The 17,570-nt window shown below is 41.7% G+C and overlaps 1 protein-coding gene across 1 annotated transcript in view; it reads right to left on the bottom strand.

Moving 5' to 3' along the window:
• Positions 1 to 2,749: 2,749 nt before the first annotated feature.
• The window catches only part of Tmem236 (transmembrane protein 236), a 44,892-nt gene continuing 30,071 nt past the window's right edge, over positions 2,750 to 17,570 (bottom strand). The window contains exon 4 of the mRNA XM_059262446.1: positions 2,750 to 3,403. Coding sequence (XP_059118429.1) covers positions 2,835 to 3,403 — 569 coding nt within the window. The 3' untranslated portion in view covers positions 2,750 to 2,834. The remainder of the gene's footprint in view (positions 3,404 to 17,570) is intronic.

The following is a 17,570-nucleotide window of genomic DNA, read 5'->3' as shown; positions in this document are numbered from 1 at the left end:
CTTCTTCCTTCCTCTTTAGGTGCTTGTGCCTTAGGGGAGCAGCCGCACAGTGAAGTGGAGCACTCACTGAACAACTCAGGCTATAACATCGGCACGTGTAAATGCAAACGTCAACTTGCAGAAAGAAAGGGCACCAGAAACATTAAATTTTTATAAAAATAGATTGTATTATTTCCCTCATAGATGCATTTTTATGTGTCTCAGCAATTAATCTTATATGAAGTTGACATTTAATAAAGACATAATTACCATGCAGTTCCAGATTTTATTTGGAGTTAAATACTATATAGTCTAATACAGATCTGGCATTCACACTTTACAGCAGAAATTAAGCTTTTTATTAGGACACAAAACCTTAATACCAACAACTATAAAAAGCTACGAGAATTACAGTATAATTTAGTAATATAGGTTTTAATCACATAGTATAGAACTATCAATACCACATTAGCACAATTTCTTATCTCTTAAATACCATGGGCTTGAATTTTATAAACATCTATACACTCAGGTCACAGGATCAAGGCTTTTCTTGCCTTACATGATCTGTTATACATGCCTTCATTATCTGTGTAACGTATTGCCAACATCCCCAAATATCAGGCACGTTCAACTGTCAGATACAAAATGCAGGCTAAGCCAAGGTAGTTCAGAGTTCACTGAGTGCCACTCACTCTAACTTGCAAGATAAAGATATATACATTTATGTAAATGAGTTTCACATTTATGGATATTATAATTTAGTCACTTGGTTATAGGCATTTCTTACTTTTAAAAGATACATAATATGTATGTATGTTAGAAATATTGGTGGAGATAGGGGTGTGGCAAAACATGTCACTCTTAGGCCTTCTTTTACAGGATTGACAAGTTAACAAGGAACCAAGAAAAGTGAATATATAATAAAAGGCTTTCAAAAACAAAAAGTGCGGTCTGGGGGTGCGGCTTAGGGACAGATTGCTTATGTGGCACTGGTGAGGCTGTGTTTAATCCTCAGCAATGCAAAAAGACCCTGTGTTGGGTGGGTCGCACATACCTGTAATCCTAGCACTGGGGAGGTAGAGACAAGAGGGTGCTGAGTTCAAGATAAGTTTGAGCTACATAGTGAGTTCAGACCAGCCTGGGCTACATGGTGAGACCCTGCCTCCAAAATAAAAATGGAAATAAAAGAAAGAAACAAAGTGCTATAGTCTGAGTTGTTTGAAAACTCATAGACATTCTGTTCAAATGGAAGAATGAATTCTCACATTCACTTTCATCTAAATATTGGGGTAACCTTAAGATCTTACATGTTATGTCCCACAAATGCCAGGTATTAACTATTATTCCCAGAGGGTGGGCAGGATGTGGGATGGTACCATTAAATGCTTAGCATTTGTTAAGGTGTTATTACTTATCAGACACCATACTGAGAGTGCTCCAAATCCTACATTCACCCAACCCTGTTAAAGGAATATTTATATTGTGTTCATCTATTACACAGAGCAGCAGGGGCCAAAGCATTCAAGGAAACAACCCCAAATCACAGAGCTGGCAAGCAAGGCTTAATAATTATGTGTAGACTCTCTCTACGGTGTGGGAGCCATAAGACACATGGGAAAGGAACCTGTGGGCCTCAGTACAGAGGCCAGAAACACTCAGAATTATCCATCTATTTATAAGCTATTTGTTTCCATGGATCAGGGAGGAGATGGTAATGTGAATCATTGCTCTGCACTCATAAACCTCTTACAAGCCACTCTTAACTGAGACCCTTTGCTGTGGATATGATATCTGTACCAACAGAGCACCTGCAGAGTTCGTGACTGTGTGTATGACTATCAAAGCACCAAGACATTCATGACCTAGTGCAAGATAAGCCACCTTTACTAGCATGCTACCTTCAAGCTCTCATTTTAAATGTGGCTTGTCCTTGATTTTTTATGATGGTATCAAATTCCATCCACGTTACATTCTTATACTTTGTCTACAGTTTATGATTTCCATTATAAAACTTTATCTAGGAATCACAGTGTACCTTGTCTCCATTACACCCAACACTTAAGCACTGTCCTGCCATACCAGACCAAGTGGCTTTAATGAAGCTTTGCTGAGTTGGTGTTAGCTGAAGTCTCTCTCTCTCTCTCTCTCTCTCTCTCTCTCTCTCTCTCTCTCTCTCTCTTTAACACAGTCAACGAATTGAATAGCGGTCACTGTAGCAGGGTAAAAAAAATGCATTTCTAAGACTAAAGGTGCAGCTCATTGGTAGAGCACTAGGAGAATGTGGCAGGGGTCTGGTTCAATCCTCACTGCTGTGTGTTTGCAACAGAGGGAGAGAGAGAGAGAGAGAGAGAGAGAGAGAGAGAGAGAGAGAGAGAGAGAGAGAGAGAATGAAATTTTATGTTTTGAAGGAGACCCAAAAGCTACAGTTTTCAGATTTCCAAGCAAACTCTAAAATAAATTCAATATCTTTGGGTTATTTTCTAAAACTAATTTCATTTAATTAAGCCGTAAAATATTCTTCAATGTACATGTGATGAAAATCTCATTCTTGAGCTAGCTCATGGTTCCCAGCACTTTAAAAGGCTTTATTGAGGAGTGGTTTTTAGAAAAAAGAAAGGGTGGGATATGCATGGCTAAAATCAACAACTAAGGTTTTCAGAAGCCAAGAAGAAGCAATTTGGAAGAATATAACTTTGCTTAAAGGTAGCACCATTTATATATTTTTTAAAAAAAGCTATGCTACAGTTTGGAAGTGGTTAATTCTATATAGTGCAAAAGCTTCTGCTTAGAAACACTATACAAATGTGTTTATATGCATAATCAGGAGGACTTACTTTCTTAACATTTGCTGCTTAAAATGGAGAGGTTTCAAAGGCAGAGAAAGGCCTGAGTTTGGTGACATAATTGAAGTAAACGTAGGAGACAGTCACTAGGACATTTTTACAAAGGCCCAGTACTGGTGTGATAGTCCCCAGGGCAATGATTAAACTGAGTCTAAGAAAAACAAAGGGTAAATCCTGCAGCAGGACCCCCATGGAATTGAGAAGAGGGTTCTTGGGCGTGAAGACCATTCGCAGGAGAGATATGTAACTGAATATGTAGACCGGGTACAGCCAACCCGACTTGTACACGGAGTGGTGCCCAGCCACACGCAACATTTCTATAGTGTCTGACCACATGAGGAAGCTTCGCAGGAACAGCTCGGCTCGGACATCTCTGTGAGACATTGTGCTCAGGATTCCAGAGTGAAATGAGGGCTCCAGTGGCCCCACCAGCACTGTCATGTGGTGGTGGGGCTGGGACATCACAGTGGGCTTGGCTGCCTGGGCAGGTGCAGGATTTTCATCACCATGGACCACCTGTTCTGTCACAGTTTTTATCTGTTGCAAAGAGGTTATATGGATGTCATTGTCTTCATGACCTGAAAAACATCAATTAATTTACATTTTAAGCATTTCTTTAATCTAAAAATGTTTACTTTACTTGTTACTAAACTGAGTTTGATGGCAATCCTAATATCCCAGTATGGAAGAAGGACATGGAGGCCGAAGGATGGCAAAATGTAGGCTAATCTAGGGTGCATAGAAAGACCCTGTCTCAAGAACAGACAATGTAGCAGATAGATAGATGATAGATAAATATTTAGATAAATTGATAGGTAGGTAGGTAGGTAGGTAGATAGATGATTGATAGATAGATAGATAGATAGATAGATAGATAGATAGATAGATAGATAGATGATAGATTAATAATAGATATTTAGGTAGTTAGATAGAGAGACAGACAGACAGATAGATAGATAGAGGTAAGATTGATCAGTTGGTAAAAACTCCGTGTTAGGCAAGACTGATGACATGAGTTCAGTCCCCAGAACTACCAAAAGTTCTCTGACCTCCAAATGCCCATCTTGGCAAATGCAAGACAGTACAGAAGTGATGATTCATACTGTTCTGCCAGAAGGTCCAGATACCTGAGTTTAGTTCCCAGCACCTTGTCAGGTGGTTCACCCTATCAGCAACTCCAGCTCAAGGGAAACTCGGTCCTCTGTGCTCAATGTGCACCTGCACTCACATATGCACATACCTCTCCAGAGACACAGACCCAGAACACAACCAAGCTTTCAAACTGTAATTCTTAAAATAAAAGTCTAAATTTTTGACATGTGGAAAACAATGACTGAGTGACAGACTAAAAAAATTCAGAGATTCTTGGCACCTTGGTATTTTTCCTGGATATGAAACCTAAATTATTTTCACAATTTGACAGAAAAGGGCATTATTGACTACTTATTGGATCCTTGGAGCAAATGAAGAAATGATTACCAGTGCATTTTACAGTTTTAGAAACTGAAGCCCATGAGGTAAAACGAGGCTCAAATTCAGACTCAGTGGCAGAGCTGTAGCCCTCTGCCTGGCTTGCTCAACTCCAAGTGACAAACTTTTAACGTCACGGCTACCATTGTCTGCGTAGAAGCAAGACAGTGTGTGCTAATTATAAAAGACATGCGTATCAAAACCAAGTGAATTGACAAGCTTACCAGTCCAGGACTGTCCCCCCGTAAGATGAAATGGGCTCCCAGGACTGATTCTACCTTAGTTCCCTAGCAGTGGAGTTCAGTGCTCAGAGAGAAACTGTTTGACCCACAGAGAATCATGAAAATAGTTCAGCTGTTCTTCCCCAGGGGCTTTAGAAGCAGTCAACAGGACTGGTCAGCTGAACCAGCATGTCTGGGTCATGGGTCATGAGGCTGTATGTTAATCAATATACCTGTCAGATGAATGGGAAGATATCTGATCCTTGTCACAGTGTGTGTGTGTGTGTGTGTGTGTGTGTGTGTGTGTGTGTGTGTGTGTGTACAAAGATGCCTGCATGTGGATGATAGCTGCTATCTTTGGATGCTGTTCCTCCAGTGATGTCCACCTTGTTTTTTGATACTTGATCTCTCACTGAGAACAGGGTTGGATTGGCTAGCCAGAAATAGCCAGAAAATCTGTCTCCACCTCCCCAGTGTTAGGCTTACAAGTACCTGCCACAATATCCAATATTTTTACATTTCTTTGAGATTTATTTATTTTATTTTATTTGTATGGGTATTTTGCCTACACGTGTGTCTCTACACATGTGTATCTGGTGCCTACAGAGGCCAGAAGAGGGCACTGGATCCCTTGGAACTGGAGTTACAGGTGGTTGTTAGCCGCGGCGTAGGTGCTAAAATCAAACCCTTGTCCTCTGGAAGAGCCACTAGTGCTCTTACCTGCTCAGCCATCTCTCTAGCCCCGTGTCCAGATTGTATGTGGGTCCTGGGGATTGACCTCGGGTACTCATGCATGCTTGCAAGCCCTTTACTGACAGAGCTATCTCCTGAGCCCTATAGTGCATCATTTGTCCCCCACCTATCCACTTAAACACCTTTTTTGTGTTGCTAAGATTTTATCAGCCTGGCAAAGTTTACCAAGAAAACGTTCTGAGAGGTCCTGTTACCTGAGAAGACAGAAGGTAAAGGAGTGTTAGGTGGGAAGGTCTGAAAGGCACCAATGTCAGTAAAAACTTGGTGGACTGAAAGTGAAAACACTGGGAGAGGAATGAATTTTGATTCATGACTAAGCTACTTAGTGACTAAGTTAAGAGTATTTACTAAGTATTCAACAAACCTCGGTGATTTTTCATATAGTTAATTATTTAAAACTTTAAAGGTTGAACTGAGTATTTTTTTAAATACAAAGATTAAGTGTTTTTTTCTCTTTTGTTTATATGTGTACATGCATATATGCACTGGGTGTGGTGTGTATGTGTGTGTGCACATGTAGAAGCCAGAGGTCAACTTTAGGGCCTTCCTCAATTGTTCATTTTCTTCCTTTTTTTTAAAAAATAAAATGTGATTATTCCTTTTTTCTTTTATTGAAAATAGATTTTTTTACATAATATATCCTTATTACAATTTCTTCTCCTTCTATTCTTCCCAGTTCCTCTCCATTTCTCCTCCCATTCAGATCTATTCCCTTTCTGTGTTTCATTAGAAAAACAAACAGGATTTTTAGGGATAATAATAAAATATAATATAATAATATAAAACAAAAACTAATGCATTGGAGTTGGACAAGACAAATAAAAAGAACGCAAAGAGCACAAGAAAAGGCAAAAGAATCAGAAACCCACTCATTCACATACTCAGGAATCCCATAAAAACATTAAACTGGGAGCCGTAATGTATACACAGAGGACCTGGTGCAGACCTGTGCAGGCCCTGTGCTTGCTATTTTAGCCTCTGTGAGTTCACATGAGCTCTGCTCAGTTGATTTAGAGGGGCTTCATCTCCTGGAGTCCTCTATCCTCTCTTACTCTTACACTTTTTCAGCCTTGTCTTCTGTGGGGTTCCCCAATCCCTGAGGGGAGGGGTTTAGTGGAGACTTTCCCATTTAGGGCTGAGTGTTCCAAGGTCTTTCACTCTCTTAATAATATCTGGATGTGGGTCTTTGTATTTGTTCTCGTCTGCTGCAGGAAGAAACTTCTCTGATTGTTGCTGAGCAACTGTTTTAGTGACCAAGACAGATACTAGATAGTCCAGTAACTTAGGGTAAAACCAAATACTACTGTTCTGGGGCGGGGGAGTAGTAATAAAATGACTCCTAAAGACATTCTGCTATGCTGTGAGATGTCATTCTGTATGCTGTGAATATGTGCTGCTCTGATTAGCTGAAAAATAAAACGCTGATTGACTAGTAGCTAGGCAGGAAGTATAAGCAGGCAAACAGATGAGGAGAATTCTGGGAAGAGGAAGAATGGAGTGAGAAGTCACCAGCCAGACACAGAGGAAGCAAGATGACAAGGCAGAACTGAGAAAAGGTGCCAAGCCACATGGCTAAACATAGATACAAATTATGGGTTAATTTAAGTGTAAGAGCTAGTCAGTAATAAGCCTGAGCTAATGGCCAAGCAGTTATAATTAATATAAGCTTCTGAGTGATTATTTTATAAGCACTGCTACACTCAGAGACCACTGCCTTCCACATTCTTTTTTTAAGGAAAAGTCTCTTACTGAATCTGGAACTCACTGGTTTGCTGAGGCTGGCTAATTATGCTCTTCAGATCTGTCCTTCTCCATAACCCTCTCAGCACCTACCTCAGCACCTCAGTGTGTGGCTTTCTGCTTGGGTGTTAAGGATCCCTAAGAAATATTCTAGGACTTGTAACCCGTAGGTACCTCTTAACCTACGTTAGAAGCCATAATGGCCTGAATAGGTATCATTTCACAAACAATACTAAGAGATAGTGACATTCTATAATGCATTATTTCTGTAAAATCCTCTCTTTAAACTCGGGTGCTCACTTCTACATTTCACTTAACTTTAAAGAACTCAGTAGAGTGCTGGAGAGACATCTCAGTTGATAAAGTACTTGCTCTGAAAGCATGCTAACCTGGGTTGGTCCCAGAACTCATATTTAAAAAAAAAAAATCTGCATGTGGAGAGGTGGAGACAGGCAGCAAGGATTCACTGACTATCCAGCCTAGCATAGTTATCGAGTTCGAAACCAGTGGGGAATCTTGTTTCAAAAACAGACTGATGGTTTCTGAAAATGACATGCAAGGTTGACCCCTGGCCTCTATATGTACAATGCTGTTGTGTAACAGTTTCCTCCAACATTGAAACAGTCCATCCTGTAGGGAAGCTTTTAAGCAGGCAGGTAAAGAAAATAGCTTCAGGAAGTCCCTGAAGCTGGCCAGATTCACTAGGCTCCTCCCTGCCAGAGTAAACAATGAAAGCTGAGAGTCCCACTCAGATTAAAGAAGCTGAGCCACAAAGAAGACTCAGACAAGTTGAGCTACAGTAAAGACTCTGTAGCCAGACCAGCTACCTGGAAGAGGTTTAGACCAACTAAGGCACCCAGAAAAGACCCTCTCCAAGCTGTTGAGCAGCCTACAGGCTGTGTGGTGTGCTCCCAGTTTCCCAGCTTTTGTGAGCTGTTACCCATGCTGGGTTGGGCTATGGTGATGTTGCTGTCTTTGAGTCATTTCTGCTTCTGTAAGTAACCCCTCATGCATACGCTTGTTAAGTAACCCCATTTAAATTGATTGGCTCACCAAGTTGGACTTCCGTGGTATCTATGCTTTGGTCTGTGGTGGGCTCTCTATCTGGGGTGAATAGACCTGTGTGCTGTGTCTCCCCAGAAGAAAAAAAAGGGTTTTTTTCACATAGCATATGCACATATATACACACTTGAAAGAATTCAAGAGAAAATCCATGGCATAGAGAATCTCCTTTGCCCCACTTAACACACTATGTTGTTTGTAAGGAAAACCAAATTTTGAAAGTTGTAAAAAGACAGGGAAGTGTGAAACAAAATAATAAAGGGAGCTGTAGCACATGAAAGCAGAAGGGGGTCCCTATTTGAGCGGATGAAGGAGACCAGCAAGAGACGGGGAGGGAAGACAGAGAAGGCCAAGGGGGTGTGCATGCTGTGAATAGAGTGAAGCATGTCAACACAAAAGAAAAGGGGAAAAACTAAAACCCCCTTGCCAGCATTAAGAACAGCATGCACAGTACCAGCTTGATGACTGACTGCAAACTCAGCTTTGTTTCACGGCCAGGAAGTGGCCCTGTAAGAAGTGCCACATGAACACATTCTCAGTGCTCACTGAGAGTTGCACTATCTCAGAAGAGCTGTTGGTCAGAACACTGAGTTCCTAGCTAGTGTTCAGCTTTGAAAAGATCCCAGGAGTCTGCATGTTTGGTGAAATTGGATCTGGAAACATTACATGTCATGCCAGCTCAATGGAGACTAGTTTAGATTTGGGGGTGTCATCTTGATTTCCAGTGTGACAGGCCAGAACTAAAGCAGAGCTCTCCGCCTCCTGGTGGGGTGAAAGAGAGCTGAAGAGGCCAAGAAACACGTGGGCCACTGGAGGAGACCAGCAGAGGACTACCAAGAACAGAAATACTGCGCGTTCAACAGCTAGCCCCGGGACTAACATCTTCTCCAAGTTAACACTGCTTACATTTCCTCCTGCAGCTGGCATTCGTTTTCTTGCTGTTAGTTATTTGGGCAAAACTATATGTGTATGAGCAAAATGAACAAAAGATGTAAGCTTAGAGAGTACAATACACTCACTTCCTGAGAGGCTCAAGGTGCCCTGAACAAACTGAAAACCACAGCAAATTTGTGTCAGTGGCTGAAACAGATTCCTGTCTTTACTGTACTAAATGAACAATTAAAAGGCATTATTTTGATAATAGAGGAGCATTTCAGTAGGTAATCTTTCCCTACTTTACTTCACCATTGACTTGTATTGATTTATTTCTACTTCTCACTCAACTCCCTCAATGTCTGTCCAGAGAAAATTGGTAGTGAGACATTTTTAGGTGATATGTATTCCTCTTGCAAAGAAAAGAAGGCGATAAATTATGTAACTAGAATGAAGAATGGCAATAGGGAGGGATTATGGGGAAGGGGACTTGAAACGCCAGGAATGAAGCTAAAAGTCACAATGAGACACCCAACTGCCTCTTCTGATCAAACAAATATCAGAGTACCACATAACAGCTGGCCATGGTGCGCACACTTACAATCCCAGCACTTTGGAGGCTGAGGCAGGAGGATCACCATGAATTCAAGAGCAGTCTGCAAAGCAAAGGCTACATAGCAAGATTTTTATCTCAAACAGTAAAAAGGTAACCAAATTTAAAAAAATCACTGCAGCAGGCCTAAGCTAGACTTTAGAAAATTATAAAGCAAACAGCATGGAAATGAACCTCACTGTAATGACTCTGAGTCTCCCGTGGTCAAAGCAAGAAGGATAAAATAATACATGATGGTGAAAATAGAAGGGAAAGTACAGTCATCCCATGGGATCAGTTCCTAGAATATTCATGGGATGCTCTAGTTCATGACAAAAAATGATGCAATATTTACAAATAAGCTATCTATATCCTCCTGTAGAGTTTGGATCTTCTCTATACTGCCTTTGAATATGATACAGCAAGAACATTCTATGGTTGTTATGATCTATGTATTTGTAGGGAATGATGAAAAGGAGTCAGTACATGGTCAGTGCAGATGTAATTTTTCTCATCATTTACTTTTTGATATGTGTTCCTGTGTGTGTGTGTGTGTGTGTGTACACTAGCATGCCCATATGTGTAAAGGTCACTTGACCTTGGATGTCCTGCTCAGGTGCTCTCTACCTTATCTTTTCAGGCAGATTATTTGACTGAACCTAGAGCTAATAGATTCAGCTAGACTGGATGGCCAGCAAATCCTACAGATTCCCTTGTCTCTGCCAGCTCTGGGATTACAAGGCTTTTTTTATATTGGGATTCCAGGGGTTTTAACTTGGGTTCCCATGCCTGCATAGCAAACACATTACCCATGGAGCCATCACCCCAGACCTTTCAAACACTTTTGATGTAATGTTGGTGAATCTGTAGATGCAAAAACCACAGATGGTGGGGGAGACAGGGCAACTATAAACTCTGTGATGAAATGCAATCATCGGGGGCGGGAGCTCCAAATAGCCACAGGAGTCAAGGGGAGCCCATCTGAGAAGTGACAGAAGAAAAGGGAACTTGACAGGAAGCAGGAATAGCCTTCAGTTATCAGAAATGAAAGAGTTGCTGAGAAACTGGAGAAGCAGAATGGAGATGCGGTGGGGAGCTAACATTCACTGTTGTATGTACCAGGCACAATTCTAAGCTCTTTCTTTAAAAAAAAAATCCCAGCCATATGAACAGCATTGTTTTCTCCTTACAATGATGAGTAAACTGAGGTACAGAGAGATTAAGAACTATTTCCAGTGCCACAGAATTCACAGGTAGAAAAAACAGAACTTGAATCCCAATCCCACAAACACTATACAACACTCCCTGTGGTAGAGACAGATGAAATAAAAAACCTTTGGGCCCAAGATTAATGTTTCAGACTTTATTCTAAGTTCAGTAGTAGAAACTTTGAAAAAAAAAAAGATCTGAGCAAGAGAAAGACTCACATAAAGGAGAAAAGAAGGCACTGGCCAAAGAGGACCAGTGACGTCAGCAAAGGGACAACTGACAATAAGATCTCAATTCTCTGGACACAAAGAGTTACTCAGAAAAAAGTAACATTAGCCTCTTAACAGTCTCTAAACTATTTTCTCTGAGAGTAACATGTTCTAAAGAAAAGTAATCTATGATGACTCAGACAGAACATTGTGGGGAAACGCAGAAAATTAATTGTTATTTTAATATTTCTTTTTAAAAAACAGGTAGTCACAAAGCATGTTTCAGCACAGCACTTTTAGAAGACAAGGGGGAAAGAAGGCAACACATTGGAGTGTGTGCCGAGGGAAATGACAGGCATCATGACTTTAGCACTGTAGACTCCTTGAGGGAGGAAAGACAGACAACACTCCGAACTAACAAGTGATGAGGTGTGCCTCCTACTTCACAAGGCCCCTATAAAGTAGCATGAGTCCATGTCCACGAACACTGACTAGTGTGTAATCCCTACAATAATCATGGATGTGTTCACAAACAAAAGGCAGAAATAGCTCAACAATGCACTGCTCTCAGTTAATTGGAGAAGAACAGAAAATCAGGAAGGTGAAACAAACAGTGTGGTTGTGGGTAGCCCATGGTGAAAGTCCAAAAGTTTGAGAAATCAGGTTACACTACTGTCTTAACAAAATCATGAGACGATTCCTCATATTTGCCCATCCTCACCACCAAGAAGAATGCTACCCCAGATCCCCAGATATAATACTGGAGTAGAGACAGCTTATACCCTCCAACAAGAGTTCACAGTGTGCACCTCTTCCCAATTCTGTGATCAGTAGTCTGGGATTCATCTTGGCTGTGTTCATTGGTCTTTGTAGGAATGTTTACATCACAGAAACTGGCATGTTCTATGAATCAGGGGCTGGGAGATGGCTCTTCGCTAAAGTGTTTGCCATACAGGCAGAGGGACCTGAGTTTAGATCCTAAGCACCATATGAAAAGTGGGCATAGTGACTCTCATTTGTAATCCCAATACTGTGGAGGCAGAGACAGGAAAATCTGGAGGGGTCACTGGCCAGTCAGTCTAGCCAAATTGGCAAGTTCTGGGTTTAATGAGAGACCTTGTCTCAAAAAAAACTAGGTGTATGACCAAGGTAGACATCCTGGCATCGATTTCTGCTCTCCACATATATACTACACATGTGCCTATGTACCATCACACATATGAGCATGTACACACACACACACACACACACACACACACACACACACACACAACTAGAAGTCAACTTCCTTATTCGGAGTTCTACTCTGGAGAGCAGCTGGTTAAACATTGACCAACATAATATTAGCGGTTCCCAAAACCATGCGAAATTTCCCCAAAAATGATGAGGGGGAGGAGAGAGAACAGAAGGAGGAGGAAGAGAGAGAGAGGAAGTAGAAGGCGTGAGGGGTGATGGCAATGAAGAAAATGAGTAGCAACTTAAGACAATCAGCCCACCATCGCTTTGGGAAGGACGCATGAACACCCATTCCTAACTGTAAAATAGCTGCACCAATTCCATACAAAAGATGGTGCATTGTTATTTGGAAAATGTGGAAATTCCAGTGTTCATTTTCAGTTCCTGTTAAGCATTGCATGAATCTACTAATTAAAGCATATGTCATCTCTGGGTTTTAAGCAGTGGAAGCTTTGAAGGAACCCTTATCTAAGGATACAACTGGAAGGCTGGAGCTTTGGAGACTGTTTTCTACACTGCCATTACTTCCCAGATGAATCTAACACTGACCAAGAATTGCCAAAAACCTGGCACAATGGTGTTTGGAGTAATTGACTCCATTTTTGAATGTTGAGAACGCTTCCTGATCAGAACTTCCTAGCCCCCAGCTTCTCATGCAGGCTGTTCCAGCCTTCCTCCACAGTGAAAATAAGGTTGGAAAATAGGGTTGCCTTACTGTGTATGTAAATAGAAAAATCACAATATTGTACATTATAGCATATGTATTTCTGATTATATAAAATGTAAAATAACATGCCAACTATTTTTTAAGCACATACCTAGGTACAATTAATTCTAAACTTTGAAGGTTAAGCACTTTTCGTATTGCCTGTATTGTTGCACATAATTGAGGGATTCAAGCGTCTAGATACAGACTAGAGTTAGAAATGCTGATATGAGCCCAAGCTGAGTGACAAACGGTGACACACAGGAAAACAAGCTGATTCACTGTCTTCAGAGCACTCATCTCAGCTTTGTTTATCCGTACTCCACAGCACAGCTGGTTGACATCTTCTCAAGCCCCCTAGACCGTGAGCTCCACAGACAAGGCCTCCATGTGTTTTACTCTTGTACCCCAGCAGCTAGTAGAATACCCAGCGACCTTACAATGAACAACAGGTTTGCGAAGTAAAGGACGGGAGGAATGTCCACCCCGAGTCTGTTAGCACAGGGGAGCAGTGAGCATTCTGCGAAACAACTTACAGTAAGGTACCAAGAAAAGGCATGAAAGCATGGTCCAAAAACAATGCCCCTGACTCCACAGACAAAAGCACTCTGGAGTCCTGCATAGGCTCCATCACTCGGATTGGACCCTGGCCCTGTCCTTACATAGGCTGTAAGACTGAGTCCCTTCAAAAGCCCTTGAGGACATCAGGAAAAGCTGGCACTGTGGTCTATGTAGCTCTATGGTAAGAGAAGATGTGGCATGGCTTTGGACCCAGAGAAGAATGACAGCCTAGTGCAGCATTTGCACAACCCCACAGGACTCATCCCCAGCAGCTGTCATTCACTAGATTTTAGAGGCCTCTCAGATATGAGTAGCAATGAGGGTCATAGAGCTAGGGAATGAAAGCACTGATGTATTTATTATTCAGAGAAGACTGTAAGCTCATAGAAAGCAGCTTTTACTCACACCCCCAATAACCAACCCATGTACACTCATTGAAACAGGGGCTTGGTGGAAGCAGAGCATAAGAAAAGCAATGTTCCCAGAGATAGGATTCCAGGCCAGTAATTTTGAGCTTGCCTTGGCTAATATAGCTGTGGAAAACAGGGCTTGGTATTTATTGTAAAGAAATACATGTTGAATTCTTTATGTCTCTTTACTCTTATCAGTCTCTCTGGAAATCTTAATATCTATTACCAAAACATCATGCAACTTTCAGTAGTCTTCTTTGCATATTAAAATTGTTCATGGCTCTTTGCCCACTAAAGAGAAAAGTCACCATTTTGTAATGCACTATTAAAAGCATCTGTGAAGCCTTAGAGATGGTTCAGGCGGTACAGCAATTGTTTGCAAGCATTAGGACCTCAATTTGACCAACACCAACATATAAATCTGAGAAAGGGTTGGTGTATGCTAATCTTCATATTGTGGAGGTAGAGGCAGGCAGATCCCTGGGACTTTCTGACAAGCCAGCTTAGCCCAATTAGTGAGCCCCATGCCAGTAAGAGCCCCTGTCTCAAAAACTAAGGTGGGCAGTTCCTGAGGACCAACAGAGAAGATTGAACTCTGGCCTCCAGACACATGCATGTACACATGCACACACACACACACACACACACACACACACACACACACACACACACAAAGCTGACCTAATCAAATGGGGCATGAACTCAAGGCTGTTTAGCACTGATGCCCTGTGTCTCCTGGTATGAAGCTTATACTCAGAGTGTTTGGGGACCTGTCCATACTGTCTAACCCTGACAGCCGATGCTTCATTAGGAGATAAAATCAGAAATTTCACTCTACTCTCGCCCACAGTCTGGGAAATGGTCACTTATTTCTTCAGTAAAGGAAAAAAATCCTAGAACTCTAGTGTTCTGAAACTTCCTTCTCTGTAGCAAAGGGCAGCAAGGAAGGAAACAGGCTCATTCTTGGCATAGCCCTGGACACAGTGTTCCTCAGACTCAGCCTCGAGCACATTGCAAAACCACACATTATGGAAACCCAGCTCACACTGTATGTGCCCATATTGTTTAATAAGCTATTCCTTAAGAAGAAACAAAGAGGAAGTCAAAATGCCATTTTATTCAGAAAAATATATCCTGTGCCCTCTTCCTTTTTGTGGGGGTTTCATACATATACGCAATCTATTGTGACTATATTCACCCCTGTTGCCCTCTGGTGTCCCCACTTCTTTCACTCTGACACCATTCTTCTTTCCTGGACCCCTATTGGCTTGACTGGTTCAAAAAAATGACATCCCTCCTCTCTTTGTTTCTTTCAGCCTTGATATAGAACCACTTATTTTATATTCAATTTAGTTAAGGTGGGATGAGCTGCGTAATTAAGTCCTTTGGAAACCTGGATCTGGTCTCTCAGAGTTAAACTGGCATTTGCCACAGCTCCTAATACTCCCTGTCTCAAGGCAGTCTCATCAGTGGTTTAGGGAGCCTTACAAAGGTTACAGGTGGCAGAGTATGACTCCCTATGCTTGGGTCAGTGAGTACATATGTACTCTCATTTTTTACATTTACCTTTTCATACATTACATCTTGATTATATTCTTTCTCCTCCCCCAGTTCCTCCAAGCTCCTCTCCACTCCACTTCATGTTCTTTCTTTCTCTCAACCCCCTCCCCCGCAAAAACAAAAATCAAAAGTAAATAAACAACAAAAAACCCAATAAGACAAACTAATATAAAACAAAAGATGCATTAAAAAAAACAAAACAAAACATGGAGTCTGTTTTGTGTTAGCCAACTGCTCCTGGGCACAGGACCTGCCCTCAAGTGTAGGTGATACACCCAATGGCATTCCATTAGAGAAAACACTCTCCTTTGGGCAGAGAGTATCGATTGCAAATAGCTTCTTGTTTAGAAGTGGGACTTTGTGTCCACTTCCCCTTCTCTGTTCTGGAGTTTTGTCTGGTTAGAACCTGTGCAGGTCTGGAGCATTGCTGTCACAGTCTCTGTGAGCTCCTAGGTGCTTCGGCCCGGTTGTGTCTGGAAGAGCCCGTCTCCTTGGAGTCATCCCCTATCTCTGCCTCTTACAATCTTTCTGCCTCCTCTTTGGCATAGATCTCTGAGCCCTGGGGGAAGAGGGCTGACAAACACCACTTACAGCGTTTTTTGTTGTTTTTTTATTTTTATTTATTTTTTTTATTTTCTTGTCTTACTACACAGTCCGTGCTGGCTGTCTTCCTGCTGCACTGTCCAAGTGGCTGGAGTATGGCAGGCAGTATGTACACTAAGTTTGAAGAGACTCTCTTGGTGGTTTGACTTTTAAGGCCCCCTCATACATGTGAAAAGGTAGTTTCTGGTTCATCAAAAATAACTTAAAAGTTCCACATACATTAGCATTGCTATTCCTTTAAGAAATTATGTCTGGGGGCTGGGAATCTAGTTTGGTGGTAGAACACACGGTTAGTATATACAAGGACATGGGTTCACTCTGAAGCACAGAAAGAGGAAGAGGAGAGTAAGAAGGAGGAGAGTGAGGAGGAGGGGGAGAGAGAGTAATTACATTTTGATAAAACACGATCAGGAAGACATGGCTCAGAGGAATGGTTCCTGTTCTTCCTTCCCTCCCTTCCCTACAAGCTGCTGAAGCTAGGTCAGTTCTACCGATCCACCTTTTCTACAGCTGATGTGCAGATTTCTCAGTATTGTTGAACAATGTCACACACTGCTGATTAGAAGCAGAAGGAATTCTTTCCACGATGCTCTCAACAAGTTGCTCATGAACCTGTTTACCCTCTCCCTTGCCTGCATCATCCCTGTTGCCCCCAACATGAGCCCAGGGCTTCCCTAATTGCACACTCTCCCTCTAAGCTTCGGCATCATTCTCCACACTAAGAGTACGCCCTCTTTCATGAGGAAGTTGTGACATCACAAGCTGTCAGCTACCCTGTGTTATTTCTCCCACCCCCTTTTTATTTTCACAATTGAAATTCACCTAGGAACCTTTAAAAATTACTAGTCCTGTGTAAGAACATTGAATAATAGAATAATTCATAACCTCTAAAAAGTTACTAGGGCGGCCGGGTGGTGGTGGCGCATGCCTTTAATCCCAACACTAGGGAGGCAGAGGCAGGCAGATCTCTGTGCATTCCAGGCCAGCCTGGGCTACAGAGGGAGTCCCAGGAAAGGCACAAAGCTACACAGAGAAACCCTATCTTGAAAAAACAAACAAACAAAAAGTTACTAGTGCCACAGCCTTACTGCTCAAAATACACATTAACTATCATTGGATGCAGCCTGGATTTCAAAAAAAAAAAAAAAAACAAAACAAAACAAGACCCCTTAACTGATTCTAATATATATCAGAGAATGAGTACCACTGCTTTTAATTCAAGACACAAACAGAGGCTCCTCCAGTGAGATTTTCTGTTTAACGATCTACATGTGTCCAGTCTTGTCCCAGAAGTTCTAGTTCAGTCATCTGGGACTGTACTTGGCTCTAATATCTTTAATATACTCTATTAAGGGGCTTATTTTAATTTTATGTGCTCTGTGTATGTGTGTGTGTGTATGTCATATACACACATGTGTGTGAATGCATGCTCTTGAGCACACGCATGCAGAGCACAGAGGAGGATACTGAATATCTATCATATTCTGCCTAAATCCTCTTAGTCAGAGTTTCTCACTGAATCTGGAGCTAGGCCGGCAGC

Source organism: Peromyscus eremicus, chromosome 5, assembly GCF_949786415.1.
Source record: "Peromyscus eremicus chromosome 5, PerEre_H2_v1, whole genome shotgun sequence".
NCBI classification, from domain to species: domain Eukaryota; kingdom Metazoa; phylum Chordata; class Mammalia; order Rodentia; family Cricetidae; genus Peromyscus; species Peromyscus eremicus.
Note: the sequence above shows the minus strand (reverse complement) of the source record. Positions and strands in the feature narration are given on the sequence as shown.